Source organism: Gymnoscopelus braueri (assembly GCF_963280865.1).
Source record: "Gymnoscopelus braueri genome assembly, chromosome: 20".
Lineage (NCBI taxonomy): Eukaryota > Metazoa > Chordata > Actinopteri > Myctophiformes > Myctophidae > Gymnoscopelus > Gymnoscopelus braueri.
In genome coordinates, this window is record NC_137622.1 from 16,946,416 (window position 1) to 16,969,793 (window position 23,378).

At 40.1% G+C, this 23,378-nt stretch overlaps 1 protein-coding gene across 1 annotated transcript; it reads left to right on the plus strand.

Annotated features, from left to right (window-relative positions):
* The first annotated feature begins 1,078 nt into the window (after window positions 1-1,078).
* Window positions 1,079-17,578, plus strand: lcp2b (lymphocyte cytosolic protein 2b). Its single transcript, XM_080415514.1, has 25 exons — window positions 1,079-1,256; window positions 5,790-5,852; window positions 5,974-6,020; window positions 6,225-6,287; window positions 6,396-6,424; window positions 6,506-6,546; window positions 7,037-7,247; window positions 7,506-7,570; window positions 7,750-7,882; window positions 9,563-9,629; window positions 10,869-10,956; window positions 11,161-11,246; window positions 11,518-11,608; window positions 11,997-12,207; window positions 12,544-12,617; window positions 12,781-12,888; window positions 12,939-13,084; window positions 13,326-13,416; window positions 13,701-13,881; window positions 14,031-14,098; window positions 14,226-14,332; window positions 14,692-14,776; window positions 15,049-15,123; window positions 15,469-15,618; window positions 15,806-17,578. Exons 1-25 carry the CDS (start codon window positions 1,179-1,181, stop codon window positions 15,923-15,925), a joined length of 2,478 nt encoding a protein of 825 aa, XP_080271640.1. The 5' UTR covers window positions 1,079-1,178; the 3' UTR covers window positions 15,926-17,578.
* The last annotated feature ends 5,800 nt before the right edge of the window (window positions 17,579-23,378 follow it).

The window sequence follows — 23,378 nt, forward strand, 5'->3', positions numbered from 1 at the left end:
TATACGGTGAATGCACGTCGGGTTGAGTTCCGTCCACAGGTGGACGGATGGCAAATTGTCTGCCCACGGGTCTTACGGACACGGGCCTTTATGAGGGCAGAATGGGGGAGGAATGATCCCACGTGGACCCCCCAGGGTGACTGTATTCACCCAGACAGGCCTGATCAGCCCCTCTCCCCAGCACCCTTCTCTGTCACTTGGGTGTGAGATACCAGGCTGAGCTGGGTCACAAGCACACAAATAAACACACCTGCCTGCACACACACACACACACACACACACACACACACACACACACACACACACACACACACACACACACACACACACACACACACACACACACACACACACACACACACACACACACACACACACACCCACACCCACACCCACACACACACACACAAAAGCCTTGTACATCATTTAAAAGTTGGGACACAACATAAGTAGACCAGTTTTTAGGGTACAACATACTCTATGTGTGTATATTTCAGCACTATATTTTTGCTTTATAAATGTTTTTCATTTTCAAAAACCTGTGTTAACTCAAACAATATGACAAAAGATGGAACTTGAATACAACTTGAATGACAAATGGGCCTGAGGATTACATAATTATTTCAACTGTAAATAAAAGGAAGTTGAAACAAGCCTTACAGTGAGGTGGCAGAAAGGTTCAAATTAAGTAGCAATAATTATGTGTATAGAGGTATGAATAGGTCATCAATACATCATGCAAATGCCAAGAAAAGTCTCTGCTAGGCATCCACCTACAGTGTAAAATCCTGAGTGTTATTAATTCTGGGTGTACAAATTGACCCTCTCAGTCTATTTGACTGTATATACAGTACAGTTATGCAAGCTATAATCTTCTTCTTCGTCTGTGGCCACTTCCCCTTTTAAATTATTTTTTAAATATTGCTTCCTGTGTAACATATTATGTTACACAGGAAGGACAGCAAGAGAAATGTTGACAAGGCTGCATTGCCTGTCAAATCATCATTATTCAGACCACAAGACAGTTCTGAACTCGCCCACTTGTTAACTTTACATGAAGGTGGGGTGTATTGTAAGGTTCAAGCAAAACATCTTCCTTACGGCGATCAAGAAATATTTACTGCTGTCCAGTAATACTTTTGTCTCTTTACTGGATGAGATACTGAAGAGAGATAATCATGAGTTTTGACAGTATTCCTTCCAAGACAGAGGTGATGGGATGGAATGCCCGGACTCTGGCTGACTACATGAACAGAGTGAGTACTGATACACAAATTACACTCAGATTGGAAGAACAATCTTTTAGCAGTAACCTTGCCTTACCATCTGTGTTGACTCAATCTGTTTGATAATGTATCTTCAAAAGTTGTTGTCAACTTTCTGTGATCATGCTCAACTTAACAACATTAACCCTGCCATCCCTATTTCGTATGAGGAAGTATAGGGCTTAAATGGTTAAAACATGAAGATGAAGAATACCATATACCACGGTTCTCAAACTTTTTTGTGACCCCTATAACTAGGTCCCTTACTGCCCCCCCCCACACCAATTAAAATGTAAACTTTATTTTCATTGTGTATTGTGTCGCTTATATCATTTAGAAAACATCTAATCCATTTCCAAATATCAGATTTTACATTCAACTGGACTGTTAGTAGGCCTATGTGATTATTATCTGTTTATTAGCCTAGCCTAATCCCAGTCCTCCTATAGTTCATTGCTTTTCAACTTTACCTAACTGCTAATATACAAAAGAACGCTTCAACAATACAAGAGACATTTGCAAAGACAGACTGAATGATGGTGTAGTGGTCTAATCATCAGACTCTTACCACAGAAATGCCATGTTCAAATACCAGTCCTCTTAAAGTTCATTGCTTTTCAACTTTACCTAACTGATGGCTAACATACAAACAGTACTAAGAGACATATGCTGTGAATCAGTGAGAGATGCCCTAGTGGACTAGTGATCCGATTCCCAGTACAGAGGTTCCAGGTTTGAATCCCAGCCTTTCTATTGTTCATTACTTTTCAACTTTACTAACTGAAGGCTAACATAAAACAACGCTTCAACAGTACGAATATACATATGATGTGAGTGGCAGAGAGATGGTCTAGTGGTCTAAAGATCAGACTCTCCGCATAGAGATGTTATGATCAAATCCCAGTCTTTCTATGGTTCATTGCTTTTCAACTTTACTAACTAAAGGCTAACATAAAATAACACTTCAACAGTACGAAGATACATATGATGTGAGTGGAAGAGAGATCGTCTAGTGGTCTAAAGATCAGACTCTACCTAACTGAAGGCTAACATACAAAAGAGCACTCCAACAGTACTAAGAGACATATGCTGTGAATCAGCGAGAGATGGCCTAGTGGACTAGTGTTCCAACTCCCAGTCCAGTGGAGTAGTGGTCTAAAGGTTGGACTCTCAGCACAGAGGAGGCTCCATGTTCAAATCCCAGTCGTCACATACTTCAGTGTTGTAGTGCTTTGACATTTTCAAGACCAAAATACAAAAAAGCAAGTCAAGATCACAAAGAGACCTGTCTGGAATGGCTGAGAGATGGTGTAGTGGTCAAAAGGTTGGACTCTCAGCACAGAGGTTCCATGTTCAAATCCCAGTCCTCCCATACTTCCGTGTTGTAGTATATTGAAATTTTCAAGGCCAAAATACAAAAAAGCAAGTCAAAAGTACAAAGAGACATGTCTGGAATGGCTGAGAGATGGTGTAGGGGTCAAAAGGTTGGCCTCTCAGCACAGAGGTCCCATGTTCAAATCCTAGTCGTCCCATACTTCAAAGTTGTAGTACTTTGACATTTTCAAGGCCAAAATACCAAAAAGCAAGTCAAAGCCACGAAGAGACATGTTTGGAATGGGGGAGAGATGGAGTAGTGGTCTAAAGGTTGGACTCTCATCACAGATGTTCCATGTTCAAATCCCAGTCCTCCCATACTTCAGTGTTGTAGTAAATTAAAATGTTCAAGGCCAAAATACAAAAAAGCAAGTCAAAAGCCCGAAGAGACATGATTGGAATGGCTGAGAGATGGTGCAGTGGTCAAAAGGTTGGACTCTCAGCACAGAGGTCCCATGTTCAAATCCTAGTCGTCCCATACTTCAAAGTTGTAGTACTTTGAATTTTTCAAGGCCAAAATACCAAAAAGCCAGTCAAAACCACAAAGAGACATGTTTGGAATGGCAGAGAGATGGAGTAGTGGTCTAAAGGTTGGACTCTCAGCACAGAGGTCCCATGTTCAAATCCTAGTCGTCCCATACTGCAAATTTGTAGTACTTTGAATTTTTCAAGGCCAAAATACCAAAAAGCCAGTCAAAAGCACAAAGAGACATGTTTGGAATGGTGGAGAGATGGAGTAGTGGTCCAAAGGTTGGACTCTCAGCACAGAGGTTCCATGTTCAAATCCCAGTCATCATGTTCTCCAGTGTTGTAGTACTTTGAAATTTTCAAGGCCAAAATACAAAAAAGCAAGTCAAAAGCGCAAAGAGATACCTGCTGAGGGCCCAAAGGTGCGTTGGCGCAGTGGTCTGGGTGCTTGATCGGTTGCCTCTGCTACTGACAGTTGGCAGGTTCAAGTCCCATGCCATCAACGTACTGGAGGACCATCGGGGGGACTGTGTCCCTCCCCTGTTTCCTGATAGTTAAAGGTGGGGGGTTATGTCTGAAAGAACTCTGCCCAGCTAAGGTTTTACAGAAGGACACTCCAACTCATTCAGTCCCATCGAGGTCCTCCATGTGCCTCAAAGGCTCCGAGGTGTCCCCTGTGCTTTTGGTGCTTTCAGTGATTATCCACCAGATGGCCCTGTTCACAAACCAGCGATACCATACGAGTCCTGCAGAGGCTTCAAGGGCCTGCCGAACTCCTACGGAAGCGGTAATCAGCCCGATGGGTTCACGAGATCTAAATTTTGTTTCTGTAAAACCTTAGTTGGGCAGAGTTCTTTCAGACATAACCCCCCACCTTCAACTATCAGTTGAAGGTGGGTCCTCCAGTAGGTCCCTCCGATGGTCCTCCAGTAGCCTACGTTGATGGCATGGGACTTGAACCTGCCAACTGTCTGTAGCAGAGGCAACCGATCAAGCTCCCAGACCACTGCGCCAACGCACCTTTGGGCCCTCAGCAGGTGTCTCTTCGTGCTTTTGTCTTGCTTTTTTGCATTTTGGCCTTGAAAATTTCAAAGTACTACAACTTTGAAGTATGGGACGACTGGGATATGAACATGGAACTCCTGTGCTGAGAGTCCAACCTTCAAACCACTACCCCATCTCTCAGCCACTCCCTTCACATGTCTCTTAGTGCATTTGACTTTCTTTTTGGCCTTGAAAATGTCAAAGTACTACAACTTTGAAGTATGGGACGAGTGGGATTTGAACATGGAACCTCTGTGCTGAGAGCCCGACCTTCAGACCACTACCCAATCTCTTAGCCACTTCCTTCACATGTCTCTTTGTGCTTCTGACTTGCTTTTTTGTATTTTGGCCTTGAAAATGTCAAAGTACTACAACTTTGAAGTATGGGACTTGAACATGAAAGCTCTGTGCTGAGAGTCCGACCTTTAGACCACTACCCCATCTCTCGGCCACTCTCTTCACATGTCTCTTTGTGCATTTGACTTTCTTTTTGGCCTTGAAAATTTCAAAGTACTTTGAAGTATGGGACGACTGGGATTTGAACATAGAACCTCTGTGCTGACAGTCTGATCACTATCCCACTACACCATCTCTCACTGACTAACAGCAGATGTCTCTTAGTACTGTTGAAGTGTTCTTTTATATGTCAGCCTGGGATTTGAACATGGAATCTCTGTGCTGAGAGTCCGACCTTTAGACCACTGCACCATCTCTCAGCACTCCCTTCACATGTGTCTTTGTGCTTTTGACTTGCTTTTATGTATTTTGGCCTTGAAAAATCTCTCAGCCACTCCCATAATAAGTCTCTTCGTAATCTTGAAGTGCTTATATGTCAGCCTTCAGTTAGTAAAGTTGAAAAGCAAGAATGACTGGGATTTGAACATGGCATCTCCATGTTGAGTGTCTGATCTTCAGACCGCTACACCATCTCTCAGCCACTCCCATTGCATGTCTCTTCGTCTGAAAGAACTCTGTCCAGCTGAAGTTTTACAGGAAGAAATTCCAAGTGAATATGATGTTGAAACTCTCTTGTAAAAATCAATGTGTCCCTCTCGAGTGAGACAAGACCTCCAGACGAGTCTTGTCTGTAACTTAAAATTTACCAGCAACCAGCAGACCAAAAAAAACAAAACAGAGAAGTAAATAGAAAATCAAATGAAATAAAAAACATAATGTAATAAATAAATACACCCATTTATTTATTTATTTTTGTTTATTTCATTGTGGTATTTATTTTAGAATTTTTACCTTTAGGGTTTCAGCCTAGATTAGAAAGTAGTAAAACATTATAAAGACCACATTCTTTTACCATCTGATAGAGCTCATGGCGACCTTTAAAATGATAAGAGTACATTTTTGGCAAAAATGTCACATAAGCCCTTTGTGCTCCAAGCCCTCGATCTTGCCAACCCCATTTTGTCACTGACCCATATACTGTGTGTGTGTGTGTGTGTGTGTGTGTGTGTGTGTGTGTGTGTGTGTGTGTGTGTGTGTGTGTGTGTGTGTGTGTGTGTGTGTGTGTGTGTGTGTGTGTGTGTGTGTGTGTGTGTGTGTGTGTGTGTGTGTGTGTGTCTGAAGCTGTGAGATTGTGACAAAGCATAACCTATGAATGTGTGACATATGTTATGTCTTTCTCAGCTGAAGCTGTCAGGCTGTGACAAAGTGGTGATGAAGAAATCCATTGACGGAGCACGGTTCTTGGTAAGAGTGGATGAATATCTTTGAGATTCAACAGTCTTACCGTTTCCTTAGTTGGTTTACCATGTTCAAATATGGATTGGCTCTCTATGTCCTTGCCCATGTTCTCATTTGTACCATCCAGAAAATGACAGATGTTGATCTCCAGAAGTTCCCTAGAGTGCATGTTCCGTGAGTATGCTTAAACATACTTGTAAACCAAGCATGAATCCAAAACTATCATCAACAGAATGTGATTCAGCTGTGGCTTAAAACAATACGCATAAAAATATAGCAGGACGTTTATTTTAACTGCAGAATGAGAGAGAGAGAGAGAGAGATTGTATGTGTTTTTTTGCCTCAAGCACTAATTATATCTGCCTTGTAACCATTTAGAATCGTCACCAACATTCAAAATGAAATCAACAGGAGAGGAATGAAGAAGAGTTTTAGTCTGAGGTGAGAAAACGTCTCTCTTCGTACTGCAACATCTGTTGTTCTGCAGCTGTAAAATATTTTAAGGTCTCAGTTATTGTAACTATTTTCACATCCATTTATTTCTTGCAGATTAAACGCTTCTAGGTATCCCAAACAAGGTATGTAAAATGTAGGTCAAATCACACAATCAATGTCATCTTGATTGTCATGCTGAGTTGCTGCTGTTTCTTCTCTGGTAGATTTAATACCAGATAAAGATACCCGGGACGCTGATCAGAGTGTAAGTTAATTTCTGCAAATTAACTACAATGATGCACCTGATAAACATTTAACATTGCATTGTCAGATAGAGTGAGCAAACCGTAACCCCAAAATGTGAGTTTCATGCAGCTAACAAAACTGAGCCACTGGACAGTTATGTGTTAAGCACTTTGACCCTGGCTTCCCTATCTTGAGGCATTATATTATACCAATTGCTAATCATTTCAACCAATTTCAAAAGCAGCATAATTATCTACAAGCTCACAGTACGTCATAAAGCTTAAAGATCACCTATGAATAAATTAATTGAATTAATTTATTTGGTGATAAAATTAAAGAGCACATCAGCACTTCCACAACATATAACAAACACAGATCGCCTATTTTGAATCAAGCTTAAGTGTTTACGCTGTAGTTACTTTACATTTGGTTCAAAGGTAAAGTACATTATAAATAAAATGTATTAAAATGTGTCATTTGTTTGGACTCTGGGTTTCCTGTGTTTCAAGGAGAGCGAATGTGATAATGAATATGATTGCCCAGAAGAATGCATGGAGAGGGAAGAGAGCGACATTTGCCCCATGTCTGAGCCATCTGAAGCTGGGCTAAGAGAGAGCGAGGAGGGTAGTGATGATGATTATGAGGTCCCTCCCTCTGAACAAAATGTCCTCCCCCGACCTCTTGGCCTGGGTAAACCTCTAGAAGACGGCGAGTACATAGGTACCACAAAGCAACCATAACACTTCTACATATGAAAAGAAATTAGAACATATAGGAATCATATCACCTGATGCTGCTTATGTATTTATAACATAATATATTTCAATAAGTATGTGTGTGTGTGTGTGTGTGGGTGTGTGTGTGTGTGTGTGTGTGTGTGTGTGTGTGTGTGTGTGTGTGTGTGTGTGTGTGTGTGTGTGTGTGTGTGTGTGTGTGTGTGTGTGTGTGTGTGTGTGTGTGTGTGTCCGTATTTTCAAGGCGGGAGTCTTCATCCCCCACCACAGCGTACAGGCAGAGAAACAGCAGCCTCCGGCGGCAGCAATGTACTGTTGTCTTCATTCTGCAGTTAGAAAACATGCATAATCACACTTTAAACATCTTACTTGTTTTGTATTCATTACTGTACTTTAACCGATGGAGTTCAAAGTATATTTGTTCATCGACTTATCTCTGTGTTATTATTCTTATTATATTACTTATTTTCTTTTTCCTGGGGGGTTAGCAGGCCCATCATCCCCTACCCAAAATGGACGCCTCTGGCCAGAGGTCTGTGAAAACACCAGCCCTTCCTCATTTTGACAGATCCAGGAAGCCTGGCCAATGTGGCCTGCCCAAGAAAGACCTTACAAAATCAGGTATGTATGTATACTAGTATGTATGTATGAATGTATGTATGTATGTATGTATGTATGTATGTATATATGTATATATGTATATGATACGCACAGCAATGAACAAAATCAGAACTGATCTAAGAGTCCCTCTTAGATCCTTCACATAAAGATGTTGTGGGGAACAGAGTCACTTTTGTTTCGGAGTACAATACTTCATCCCAAACTATTAAGAACATCATTAACAAAAACTGGAATCTGCTTAAATGTGATCCTAATTTGAAAACCTTGGCGTTGTCACCACCAAGGTTTTGCTTCACAAGAGGAAAGAACCTTAGAGACTCTGTCGTCACATCACTATATAGATCACCTAGCTCTAGTTCTAACTGGTTAAGAGAGGAACTATGTGGTAACCACCCGTGTGGGAGATGCACACATTGCTCTAACACTTCAACCACTAAGGTCTTTTTTCACCCACACACAGGACAGGAATACAAAATTAAACATTTTATCAACTGTAACACCACCCATGTGATTTACATGTTGAAATGTCCCTGTGGTATGATTTATATTGGTCAAACTAAACGCAACTTAAAGATACGTATAGCCGAACACAAGGCAGCCATAAGAAATGGCAATATGGAGTACGCCATAGCAAGGCACTATAGGGAGAGGGCCCATGGCTCTGCAGCCACACTCAAATTCATTGGCATTGAAAAGGTCACTCTGCCTCCTCGAGGTGGAGACCACAAAAAACTTTTATTACAAAGGGCAACATACTGGATCTTCACATTGAATTCAATGGAACCACATGGCTTGAATGAAAGCCTGGATCTAAGTTCCTTTTTGTAAATTTGATGTATTCCCCAAACTGCCACATATGTTTAAGTATTACAATTAGTTGTATTACTTTGCATAGGCTGCAGCCTTTTTAGTCTTGCTTGGCCTACTCCAAATTTCACTGAGCTGTGTATACATATACTTGGTGTACTGTGTTGTATAGAGGTCAATGAGAGAGAAATATAAAGAAGGGGGGGGGGGTGGAGTATTCCAAATGTACTGCTGCTAAATTGGAGTATTTACCTTTATGTATTTATATCAAGGTGGTTCTGTGTCATGTTGCATCATATGTGTATATATGCATTTTAGTATGTGGATATATACATACACACAGTAGGTGTGAGTGTATGTATGTGTGTATACACATAGATATGGATTCTCTCTGTATTGCATTTTATTATTATTGTCTGTCACCTTTTTTCTGCTTTTGTACCTGCCCACTTTTGATACATTGTATAAACAATTGACTGAGTAGCCACACAGGTGGGCGGAGTATCTGTTGTCACGGGGGATGTCACTATAAATCAGAGTGATCAGTCACGCCTGGCCTGTGTATATAGCACCTGATGAAGCCAACACGGCGAAACACGTTGTGCTAATAAAGCTTAAAAAATTAAGCATTAACTGAGTCTGAGTCCATCGTCATTTGGAGTGTGCGGTACCTTCCAAAGAGAAGCAGTGGGCAGGTTCCTTTCTTTCTTATATATACACACACACACACACACACACACACACACACACACACACACACACACACACACACACACACACACACACACACACACACACACACACAGCCTACATTATATACAGTATTATATACAATTCAAATATTTTATATAATATTCTATCCACCATGTCCAGGAGAGGGCAGCCCAGCCCCATTTAAGCACAAGATCCCCCAAACAGAAGACCCCAAACCATCAGACAGGTAGGCTACCCTGAAGAATGAATAAGCCGTTAAATAGGTCTAGGCCTATATTCTGATAGCAATAGGGGCTCTTGAAATTTTAACAGAGTAGACGTAATTTCCAGTATTCTGGTGGATTTTGGGAGTTTGACACTTTTATCAGGCTTTACTTGCATAGGATCCATTAAAAAGTTAAAAGTAGCAATAAAAAAAGCCATATTAAATAATAACATTTTGCTGGGGACCCCCTGGAACCCCAAGGACCCCTGGGGGGAACCACTTTGAGAACCAATGCTTAACGCTTTTTGAAAGTCCTAAAAAAAATACAAGACTCGCGCAAAAAAAATCTGCAAGTGGGAGTTGAAAGTGTGACTTCTGCTGGTAATGCTCTATCCATATAGCTCAGTCGGAAGAGCTCTTGACTTCAGACCATAAGATCGTGGGATTGAATCCCAGCACAGGAACCTTGGCATCTGAGCAATCTGGCTCTCAAGGGTCTACTATCTTTTTTCGCCTTCATCATAAAGGTTGCTGGAGGATGAAATGCATAATTTATTAAATAATATATAGGTAATATCAAATACATTGTAAAAAATTAGAGACATGACTTTATTAGCAAGATAGTCTTTTATTATATCATTCCTCATTTTGCTGGTTTCCCCTGAAACCCCTTTACTGTTACAGAGTAGAACTGCATTAGAATCTCTGCTGATGATGTGGCCATAGCTGAATGGTTAGAGAGCCTGCCTGGCAAGCCATAAATCCCAGGTTTGATCCCAGGCCTCAGTAATGTGTCAAAGTGTCCCTGAACAAGACACTTAAAAGAATAGTTCACCCAAAAATTTCTTATTTTCTATCAATTACACACTCCATGAAGCCTTGAATTCATGGATATTTTTTTGTTTTTGACACATTCCTGAGCACAGACTCAGACATAATTGGTTGTATCGGCGGTGCCACGTAGGTGTGAGGGTAGCGTAGCGGCCAGAACCTGAGTCTAGTAGAACATAATCACGATTCAAAGAACCACTTTTACCACTATTTAGCACCATTTTTGTTTAGTGTGACATATGATCTACAGCCTGTAGATCATGTGTTTACCTGTAGACTACAGGTAAACACATTTGAACATGAAGTTGATGATAAAGTGACAGCTTCTGTAACCTAACTTACTATCAGAATACAGGAGAAAAAAAGTTAAACCAAAACATATCACTTACAGCACCTTTAATGTATTTTTCTGTTATCTCTCCCTTACAGGTCCGCTAAGTTCAACCAACCCCCTCCTCTTCCTCAATCACCTAGACCATCTATTAGAGGTCGTAGTTCACAACATGGTCAAACACCGGTTAGTTTATTCAAAATGTGTACGTTTCCTTATAGACTTTCTCCATGACAATGAGGTAACTTGTGTAATTAGGGAAGGTGGACAGCAGATGGCAATGTTTTAAAACGAATATGGCTGTGGAAAATAGGCTCTATGCACAGCTACCATATTGGAAAGAAATTTGGCCAAAATTACATATAGCAGCTTTAATTACTTCCTTCACAGGTCTTGAAACCTGACATGACTGAGATCACTCGCTTAATTGATAAGACAACGCTGAAGAGGACCTCCTCTCTTCCCTCATCCACTAGGTAGGCTACCCTGAAAATGTATGAGCCATACTGGACACACACACACACACACACACACACACACACACACACACACACACACACACACACACACACACACACACACACACACACACACACACACACACACACACACACACACACACACACACACACACACACACACTGATTAAGCTGTATACTTTAGAACAACTTGTGTTCAGGGATCTTGACATTGCTGTATGCATTTCTGGTTATGTTCATGTCTTTTTCTGTATCTCTCCCTTCACAGCTCAACTAAGTTCAACACAGCCCCTCCTCTTCCTCAATCACCTAAGTGGCCATCTATTAGGGGTCGTAGTTCACAACATGGTCAAACACTGGTGAGTTGATTTTTAGAACTTGTCTTTTTAGACTTTTTCAATGATTAAACATGTGTAACTTGGCGAGACAGACAGCAGATGGCGATGTTGTGCAATAAATACGGCTGTGAACATCTCAATTTGTCTAAAGAACTCAAAATAATAGCATGTTTGTTGCTAGATTGTTGTTTAGTAATTTTCAATAGATTTTAACAGTATTTCTGACAAAACGTAATATGACTGTAACACAGAACTGACTGAGCATAAAGATAATGTGTTACATTTTGGTGACAATATGCAGACAGAGTCAGCAAAATTACTGCACAAATTCACAAAATGTGAGTTTCAGCTAACACAACCCAACCATGTGTAACAATGTGTCATCTGTTTGGGCTTTCTGTGTTTCAAGGAGAGCGAATGTGATAATGTATATGACTGCCCAGAAGAATGCATGGAGGGGGGAGAAAGCTACATTTGCCCCATGTCTGAGCCATGTCCAGCTGGGCTAAGAGAGAGCGAGGAGGGTAGTGATGATGAATATGAGGACCCTCCCTCTGAACAAAATGTCCTCCCCCGACCTCTTGGCCTGGGTAAACCTCTAGGAGACGGCGAGTACATAGGTACCACAAAGCAATCATAACACTTCTACATACAGTATGAAAAGAAATTAGAACATAATATTATTATTATTTGATATTCTATCATTTGATGCTAGGTTCTTGGTTTACATATGATCCTATTACTGAGGCACTACACTGCCTCTCTGCATTTGATGTACTGTATGTGTTTACCTTGCTTACTGTAAGTCGCCCTGGATAAAGAGCGTCTGCTAAATGCCTAAATAGTAAATGTGTGTGTGTGTGTGTGTGTGTGTGTGTGTGTGTGTGTGTGTGTGTGTGTGTGTGTGTGTGTGTGTGTGGGTGTGGGTGTGGGTGTGGGTGTGGGTGTGTGTGTAGATTCTCCAGGCAGGAGTCCTAATCCCCTTCTGCAGCGTCCAGGCAGTGAAGCAGGAGCCTCCGGCCGCATCAATGTACTGTTGACTTTACATGTTCTGTTAGAAACCCTTTCACAATGTCACACTGGAACACTGATACACTTTTTTGTCATATTTACTGTAGTTCTTTAGCTGCTGGAGTTCAAAGTATATTTGATCATCCATTCATCTCTGTCCTTATATTTTCTTTTTCCTGCAGGGTAAGCTGGCCCGTTATCCCCTACCGAAAATTGACGCCTCTGGTCAGACACACACACACACACACACACACACACACACACACACACACACACACACACACACACACACACACACACACATACATATTAATGTGCCGACTCTCCTATTTTTTTTTTCTCAGTCAACATGTCCAACAAACCTGACATGACTGAGATCACCCGCTTAATTAATAAGACAAAGCTGAAGAAGGCCTCTTCTTTTTCCTCATCCACCCAAATGAGCCCTCAAACAAAAGACCCCAAACCATCAGAAACCTCCAACAGGTAGGCTACCCTGAAAATGTATGGGCCATGCTGGGAACACACACACGCACACACACACGCACACCAGAGAGTGATTTTTTCTGATAGAGTCAAGCTATCTTCAATAAATTACAATTAACTGATTAAGTTGGATACCTGACAACAACTTGTGTTCAGGGATGACGTTGCTTTGAACTCTTGATATTGCTATATGCAGTTATGGTTATGTTCATGTCTTTTTCTGTCATCTCTCCCTTCACAGGTCAACTAAGTTCAACACAGCCCCTCCTCTTCCTCAATCACCTAAGCGGCCATCTATTAGGGGTCGTAGTTCACAACATGGTCAAACCCTGGTGAGTTGATTTTTAGAACTTGTCTTTTTAGACCTTTTCAATGATGAAACATGTGTAACTTGGGGAGGCAGACAGCAGATGGCGATGTTGTGCAATAAATACGGCTGTGAAAATCTCAATTTGTCTAAAGAACTCAAAATAATAGCATGTTTGTTGCTATATTGTTGTTTAGTCATTTTCAATTGATTTTAACAGTATTTCTGACCAAACATAATATAACTGCAACACAGAACTGACTGTGCATAAAGCTAACGTGAACGTTCAATTTTGGTGACAATATGCAGACAGAGTCAGCAAAAGAGGGGGGAGAGAGCTACATTTGCCCCATGTCTGAGCCATCTCCAGCTGGGCTAAGAGAGAGCGAGGAGGGTAGTGATGATGAATATGAGGACCCTCCCTCCGAACAAAATGTCCTCCCCCGATCTCTTGGCCTGGGTAAACCTCTAGGAGACGGCGAGTACATAGGTACCACAAAGCAATCATAACACTTCTACATACAGGATGAAAAGAAAGTAGAACCTATTATTCATACCACTGTTTGCTGATATATTTATATACTGAATATATTACAAAAGACATTCCAATACATCTGTGTGTGTGTGTGTATTCTCCAGGCAGGCGTTCTCACTCCCCACAGCGTCCAGGCAGGGAAGCATCGGCCTCCACCTCTAGCCACAATAACGTACCACTGTCTTTGAATGTTCTATTTAAACATCTTATTTTTTCATTCATAATTACTGTAGTTCTTTAGATGCTTGAGTTCAAAGTATATTTGATCATCCATCATCTGTCCTTTTGTTTTTCTGCAGGGTAAGCTTGACGTGATCACCCGCTTTGATAAGACAAAGCTGAGGAAGGCCTACTCTGTTCCTCTTCCTCAAACAAAAGACCCCAAACCATCAGAAACCTTCAACAGGTAGCCATGCTGGGAACACACGCACACACACACACGCACACGCACACACACACACACACACACACACACACACACACACACACACACACACACACACACACACACAAGAGAACGATACTTTTCTGATAGAGGCAAGCTATCTTCAATAAATTACAATTCGTTGATTAAGTTGTACACCTGACAACAACTTCCATCCAACCATGTGAGCTCTTTAAAGACTGCCCTGAAAATTCTAATTCATTAATGGATTAAGCTGTATACCTGACAACTTGTGTTCAGGGATGATGTTTTGAACTCTTCATTGCAAAATGCAGTTCCGGATATGTTAATGTATTTTTCTGTCATCTCTCCCTTTACAGGTCCACTAAGTTCAACACAGCCCCACCTCTTCCTCAATCACCTAGGCCATCTAGGGCTCGTAGTTCACAACATGGTCAAACACTGGTGAGTTGATTCAAAATGTGTCTTTTTAGACATTTTATTTGACAATGTAACTTGTGTAACTTGGCAAGGCAGATGGCAGTGTTGTAAAACAAATACAGCTGTGTAAAACCTCAAATTGACAGAACTCAAAATAATGGCATGTTTGTTGTTAGTTGTTGTTTAGTTATTTAACATTTATTAGAACAGTTACTCCGACCTATGACTGCAACACAAAACTGAGCATAAGTTAGAGTTCCTCTAATGTGAATGTTCCATTTTGGTGAATTCTTCAGGATATGGACCCATGCTGGTACAAAGGACAAGTGACCAGGCCTCAGGCTGAAGCTGCACTCAGAAAGGTCAACAAGGTCAGGATGGATCACAGCATCAGACAGACAGACAGACAGACAGACAGACAGACAGACAGACAGACAGACAGACCACACACACACACACACACACACACACACACACACACACACACACACACACACACACACACACACACACACACACACACACACACACACACAGAAAAGTTATATTATTTTATTGCATTTTTGATAATAGCAACATATCTCTGAACTGCATGGCATTGTGTGTGTGTGTGTGTGTGTGTGTGTGTGTGTGTGTGTGTGTGTGTGTGTGTGTGTGTGTGTGTGTGTGTGTGTGTGTGTGTGTGTGTGTGTGTGTGTGTGTGTGTGTGTACGCAGGATGGGGCGTTTGTGGTGCGAGACAGTTCCACAGGGTCCTCGGAGCAGCCGTACACGCTGATGGTGCTGTACCAAGACAAGGTTTACAACATCCAGATTCGTAACCACGGCAACTCTTACTCCCTGGGTACTGGCCTAAAGAACTGTGAGGTACAGCAACAAACACCATACTACCATCAACACATTTCTAAGAGCCATTGAGTACATTTAGTTAATAATACTTTTGTCTAAGAATAATCCAAAGTTACATGTTGCACTTTGCCTCAGGGATTTATCTGTCAGTGACCTGATTATTTTACTACCATATTTTCATTATGTTTTTTTTCTGTGCCTTAAGAGTTTCCCCAGGGTGAAGGAAGTGATCGACTACTACACACACACTCCACTGGTGCTGATCAATTCCTTGGACCGGAGCTCTGCATCTCAGAGCCGTCTGTTGCACCCTGCAGCACTCTGACCAGAACCAACTGAATAAGGGTGTCTAGGTGTTTGTGTATACATATGGGTACTGTGTTACATTTATTCAGCAGGAAAAATGTTATTAATAATATAGCTAAATACACATTGTGAACATATGTGTGTTTTGCTTCGTGTGTGTGGGCCTGCATGCACATGTGTGTTGCAATCATGGTCGTGAGATTAATGATGGAGTCATGAGTGGGCCGTTACAACCCAGCAGTGTCAGTTGTTATTGTTTTGGCTTCAGTTCGTTTGGTGTACTTAGCGGCTGTCAAAGTGAGTGCACTTCTATGTACACAATGGCATTTGTACTGTATGTAAATGTATATTACAATTCCATATAATGAGTGTTGCTTTAGTTCTGCTTAAACATTATTCTAGTTTTGTTCCATTTTATTTCAGAGCCCTTTTTGTAACTTTCCAACCACTTTCAAACCGGCATTTCAAGTTGTAAGCTTGTAGATTGCTATTCACACATTTTTAAAATGAGGTTTAAGTGGATAAGAAAAGTGCAGATGATTTTATGATTACAAATATTTTGTTATAGCCCTAGTTTTGACATCACACTGACATGGATATCCATGCATTACATTTTAGTTGCCAGGGCAAATTCCTTGCATGTACCCCATACTGGGTAATAACTAAAGTCGTTCTATATACATACCATCTATTCTTTATGTCCTTCCTCACTCCTCACTTTCAGACCTTGAACCCGGTTGCTTCATTCCATCCTCAGTTGTGCTCAGAAATGAAATGTTGTCAGGGTGACCGACACACACGTTGAGATCACACAGCCTGAGTTCAGTCCGCACTGCATACAGAAAACCAAACAAGAATAGATAATTACATCTCTTGACAATCGGTGGTTAACCATTTTTATTAAAAGGAGCACACCGGTGATTTTCCACAAAGCAATTGGTTTCTGTTCATTTCAGCACAGTATAAATGTTAAATGGTCTATAGCGCCTTTTGTCCAAAGTGCTTTACAAGGTGCATTATACGGTATGATCAGGCAGATGGCTGCTTGAGATTTCAGCTCTCTCCAGTCAATGTGCATTATAGTATTCACCCATTCACACACTGACAGCGGAGTCAACCATGCAGGCACCTGCATATCGGAAGCAGGTAGTAGCAGGTTCAGTGTCTTGCTCAAGAACACTTTGACACGAAGCCATGAGCAATCGAACTGGCAACCTTTGGGTTCCCAATTGGTCGCTATACCTTCTGAGCCACTACCAGCCAGCATGAAAATCAACTTGCAGAGATTTGACACTTGCTTGATAGGTAAACCAAACCAACAGGATAAATGAACTGTGCTGTTATTTGTCAAAGCTATGATATAATTGCTTTTTTTATGCATTACAAAAAAAAAGTTGATTAGTCAAATCTAGCCGAAAATAGTCAGTGGAAAAAATATAATTTTGGCCAACATTAACATTTTAAAACCCTTAGACCAAACGTTAACAAACGCCAAGTTTGTACAACTAAAAATTAAGCCATTAACAGGAAGATAGCACATCCTATATAGCCAGAGCTGTGAATTGAATGGAATGTATTGATGCTATTGATGTATTCTCTATCATGTGTTTTTTTTTACTAGTGCTTATTGTAAGAACTCAGAAATAAATTGCATGCATGAAGCATGGTAAAATACAAATAAAGTGATGTTTTATGTATTATAACTAAACTTTGGCCAAAAAGAATTAACCCTGGTATATAATATTGACAGGCATGCCCTAGAACATATTCTTCGTTACAAACATGTGATATTCATTAAAACAAAATGCTGCAGGTTGTTCGTATCACAAAAGAACTGACCTGCTGTGAAAGCAGATAATGCAGGCACCTGAGCCCATAACTGCCACAGACTGTAGTTTACATTAGAGTGTCGCTCATCCGTACATACCATAACAGCTTATCTTCACAATCATTACGTCGGGCATGTTTTTCTCACAGTTACGCTTCACCATAGGCGGTATTTATTCAAGGATATAAGGGTCAAATGTCACAATAACAGTGCACAGCCAAGATTCCCTCTATATACAGTACACCCCCAACTTTGAATTGAAATGTGCTAAAACACTTTAGCTTTCTGTGGCCCCTGGGCTTGCAGTTTTGAAATGTAGCCGATAGTTGTAATCAGGCCTGACAGCACAGTTGCGAGGATTACTGTCTGGATGCTTGTTTGCCCACCAACTGTCCCCCTTGGCAAAGATGAAGGCACACCATCATATCTTGCATCAAATGGTGTGATGGGCAACCTGTCTATGTGATCCTTCAGTTACTCCCCTATCTGTGCTACTCATCAGCAGGGATCTATCTGTCAACCATCACGACACCCCATACCACTGGAGTCTACATGCATGGCTAAACTGCAGAGCAGTTGAGGTTTTGTTATGCAGTTCTTGGTATCACATTTCAGATCTAGCACACTAGTTGTGTCATGTAATTTGCATGTGTGCTAATGGATCCTCATCAAGATCAATTTGATGACACAATCAAGCCTTGTAGCTATTTTTTTAGGTGGCAAGGGAGGGGAAATAGAATAAACAGTCATACATACGTGCCAGTTGGCCCACGCAGTTTGACAGTGAGTCCAGTCCCCTCAGTATGTGTTCAAGATCAATGGAGTCACTTTGTTCTGTGCTCTTTGCCGTTTGCTCCATCTGAAAGACAAAATGTCAATAATAAACAGACCTTTGGGAGCCATCATCCCACCACCAAAGAACTGGAAAAAAGTGATTTTTATAATGTCTCTGAATGAACAAAGAGAAAATTATTTTCTGCAATGGGATTGGCAGTCTCACACATAGGTCCATGTCAAAAAATCAACAACTGAATCCATTTCCATTACATTTTTTTATTTGTTCCACTCAACAACAGAAACAAAACTAAGCATTTCTAATGAACACGGTATTTGCAGAACCAACAATCAAACCAACATCAACTGATTTAAATTCAAAAGGGGTGTAGTCTGTGTGGTAATAAAAGAAACATTTTGTGCAGCACAAAAACCACTACAAGCCGGACAAAGTATCTAAACAGCACATATATTATTTGCTAGATAGTGGTTAATAACACACTGTTTAATAATTCACACCTTTTGAGAAAAAGGCTAAACTGATCACTAGTAACATCAAATATCATTCAAAGGGGGGGCTGGTGGTTAAACTGAACACCAGTAACATCACAGATCAGTCAGACAGGTGCTGCTGTGGGTCTAAATCCTGGCCATCATCCCCGGTCCCACACACGGCAGCCCTGCAGTTAACATAAGCTTGTTCCAGCCTCAACATGGCATCTGACAGCGCTGGGTTGGTCCGCAGCACCACCATGTCATAGGCCATCCAAGTCAGCTGCACTGTAGGACAAGATAAGATCGAACTTTATTGATCACAGTGGGGAAATTCAGGTGTCATAGCAGCAACAGCATGAAACACATGGGATGGGTACGGGTGAGAGTTGAGTTTTTTATGTATATATATATATATATATATATATATATATATATATATATATATATATATATATATATATATAGCTATATATATAGCTTTGTCTGATGACCCTAGCCATCTGCACTTGGTGTGACCTACTTGATTTAACATAATGTATATTCTACCAATGGTAATGTACAATCTATCACCAGTGAATATATGCATTAATATACATCTATCACCAATGAACATACAAATAGATATTATGAACAGAATATCAGTGAATGAGACAAATTGTGTACAGTGTCAAACTGGCCCTCAACCGTGGGTATCTGGATAGTTAGCCTTGGATCAATCGGTCATATGACAGTCTTGTATCCAGTGGTGTAAAGTAACTAAGTACATTTACTCAGGTACTGTACTTAAGTACAGTTTTCACTTTTCAGGTATTTTTACGTTACTGGAGTATTTCAAATTTTCAGTACTTTTACTTCAACTCCAATACATCTCAGAGGCAAATATTGTACTTTTTACTCAACTACAATTATTTGAAAACTTTAGTTACTAGTTACTTTGTAGATTTAATTGTTCTATTTAAACTTTGGCTATTTGAAAACAGCGGATCTACAAGCTCACAACGCATCGCGATGCGACGCGTTGTGAGCTTGTAGATCTGCTATTTTCAAAAGATTTTTATACATTTTATACAAAGGATACCTTGTGAAAGGGGACATTCTGCATAATGCATTCTTTTACTTTTGGTACTTTAAGTACATTTTGACGGCAATACTTTTGCACTTTTACTCAAGTACATTTTGATTACCTGACTTTTACTTGTAACAGAGTATTTCTACATTGCAGTATTGATAATTTTACTTAAGTAAAGAAATGTACTTTTTCCCACCATGGCTAGGATAATGTATGCAGAATCTATCAACAACACTGAATAAGCCAAGGTTGTTCAGGTGTGTATATTTCACTGGCCTCATAAGCTTTCAGCCGTGTTCGACCTATTGTCAATCAAAAACACATGCGTTGAAGCCTGTGTTTGAGTGACGTTTAGAGGAGAAAAGCACAACTTATAACAACCTGATTGATTTTCAACGTGTTCAGTCATTTTCTCCAGGTCTTCGTTCACATCCAACATGTTGTCCTGGTTGCTGTTGTTGTTCTGGTGAGTCTCAGAGTTAGAAGATGTTGACCCGGCCATCTACGAACCAACAATAACAATAGACTAAACACTTTACCAGTGGTGTAAAGCGTTGGTTCTCAAAGTGGGGTCCGGGGACCCCCAGGGGTCCTTGAGGGGGTACCAGGGGGTCCCCAGCAAAATCTGTTAATAAATCACAATCATTTTAACCACTTTATCCATATTTTATACTTTGGCTATTCAAAAATAGCAGATATACAAGCTCATAGCGCGGCACTCGGTGCCGCGCTATGAGCTTGTAGATCTGCTATTTTTGAAAAAAAAAATGTGCAAACCTTTCAATATATATATTTTAAGCGAACATTTGTAACTCAGATATTTGCTTCTGGGGGTCCCTGGAACAACATATTTGAGATGGGGGTCCGTGGCCAAATGCATTTCATTATGGGGGTCCTTGACATGAAAAAGTTTGAGAACCACTGGTGTAAAGTAACAAAGTACATTTACTCAAGCACTAGTTTTGAGGTATTTTTTACTTTACTGGACTTTTTAGTCTTACTTCTACTCCTCTACATCTCAGAATCAAATATTGTACTTTAACTCCACTACAATTATTTGAAAACTTAAGTTACTAGTTACTTTGTAGATTTTTATTAGTATTACAAAACATAGGCTACATTTACCACTTCAGATCAGCATACATTTCGGCCATTTGAAAATAGCCGATCTACAAGCTCACAATGCAGCTTTTTTTTTTATTCCGGACTTTTAAGCTGGACTTTTACTTGTAACAACAGTTACAGTATTTCTGTAACATTGCAGTATTGATACTTTTACGTAAGTAAAAAATATGAGTACCTTTTCCACCACTGGACTTATACTGAACGTGTATAGCTTTAAAGCTGACCAAAGAACAAGCATCGTCGTTTAGACGGAATATAAAGTTAATAAACGAGGCTTTAAAGGTAGACTTTCAAGAGCTAAACAGGATGAGTAAACCAAACGTCAAAAGTGGCCTGTAGGTTCACAAAATAAACTGTTTTAACGCTATACGAACGTTTTCATTGGTTTGGAAACGTTACTTCATATTAATTCGTTCAATAATAAGCGTTATATTTTGGGGGAAACATTCAAATAAGTGTTATATTTTGGGGGAAACATTAAACAACCTACTGTTAAATTCCCTTCTTTTGTCTTGTGACGCAGTGGTTGGTGATGTAATCTCGCCTCGCGCCCCTGACGTCACGTGCATCGATATGATAGGCAGTGTTGCCAGATTTTGTGCGATAAATAAGCAACCAGGTCTAGGAAAACAAGACCAAAAGAAGCAACTATAATATATAGGCCACGTGAGCACTTTAAACCTATTTTGCTATTTGAACGCGTTGTGAGCTTGTAGATCTGCTATTTTCAAAAACTCGCTTGCAATAAAATGTGGAATATTTGGAATATTCGTTTTGAAACATTCTAACAACACAAATGCTCCCTGGGCACAAAACATTTTCATGAAAATATTTGAGAACCACTGGTTTAAAAAACAATTAAGCAAGCCTAAATAAGCAATAAGCTTTAGAAACAAGCCCAAAAAAACGCAACCACCAATTTTTACAAGCAACTTTACAGAAAAAGAAGCCCAAAGTCCCTTATAATAAGCCGACATGGCAACACTACACGCGCCTTGCACTGATATTATCGCTCACGTGCCAAATAGAACAGATCAGTGAACAGATCTACAAACTCGCAATGCTCGAGGCGTGTTGTTGTGATCTTGTAAATCTGTTGTCTTTGGCACGCGACACCGTCGTACTGTGTCTGTGGAGCATAATCTCAAGTATTGTTATGTAAATGACTATTACACTGCCCAATGCCCGGTGGTGGAAAAAGTACTCACATTTGTAAAAGTATCAATACTGCAAGTACAAGTCCGGAATTAAAATGTACTTGAGTAAAAGCAGTAAAGCACACAAGTGTTGGTATCAAAATATACTTAAAGTACAAAAGTAAAAGTACTCATTATGCACAATGTATATAGGGCTGAAGTGGGTAATGTATGTTTTGAAATAATAATCAAAATCTACAGAGTAACTATAACTAACATTTTCAAATAATTGTAGTGGGTCGAGTAAAAGTACAATATTTGTCTCTGAGATGTAGTGAAAAATTGGAAATACTCCAGTAAAGTAAAAAAGTAAAAATTCCTCAAAAGTATACTTAAGTACAGTAGGCTACTTGAGTAAACGTACTTAGTTACTTTACACCACTGAATGTTACACTGCCCCGTCCTATATGCTATATTACTATCTTTGACACTGCCAGTTCAACTACCACTATTATTTCATACTATACAGTAGTTGGCTACTATGAAATAATAATAAAATAAAAGTATATATTTCATGACACATAGAATATAGCTTAAAGTGCTGTGTATTGAGAAGTGTATCTATATATAACCAGAAATGCTAAATACACACTAGATATATCAGAGTAAAACCTATTAAAATGACAAGGCTTGCTTGCTTTGTAGACTGCTTGTTTTTTTAATTATTAGTTACGTTTACAAATGGAGGCCAAATTGTTTAAGATAAAGGAAAATAAAGATTCTCTTTAGGGATATATTTTTATTAGGCCTAATGGCACTTTCAAATAGAAAAAAAAACTAAACAAATGCCTTTTGGAAGTCGAACTATTTGACCCAACCGATTTATAATTTCAGAATAATTACAGCTTTATGTGGACTAGATGTGTGAGAATGGAAAATTCCTTAATTGGGAGTGAGAAAAACCTGGAGGGGAAAAGGCTGACAAAAAAACATTACCTGAGGAAAGCAACCAATCAGAAGTGACTGTGGGTGTAACCAGGGAAAC

What these genes read in the sequence shown, in the direction of transcription:
- lcp2b (XM_080415514.1), top strand. Translation starts at nt 1,179, where the DNA reads ATGAGTTTTGACAGTATTCCTTCCAAGACAGAGGTGATGGGATGGAAT. An exon ending in CACAACATGGTCAAACACCG is followed by an intron (nt 10,957 to 11,160) that starts GTTAGTTTATTC and finishes CTTCCTTCACAG; the next exon opens with GTCTTGAAACCTGACATGAC. An exon ending in CACAACATGGTCAAACCCTG is followed by an intron (nt 13,417 to 13,700) that starts GTGAGTTGATTT and finishes GACAATATGCAG; the next exon opens with ACAGAGTCAGCAAAAGAGGG.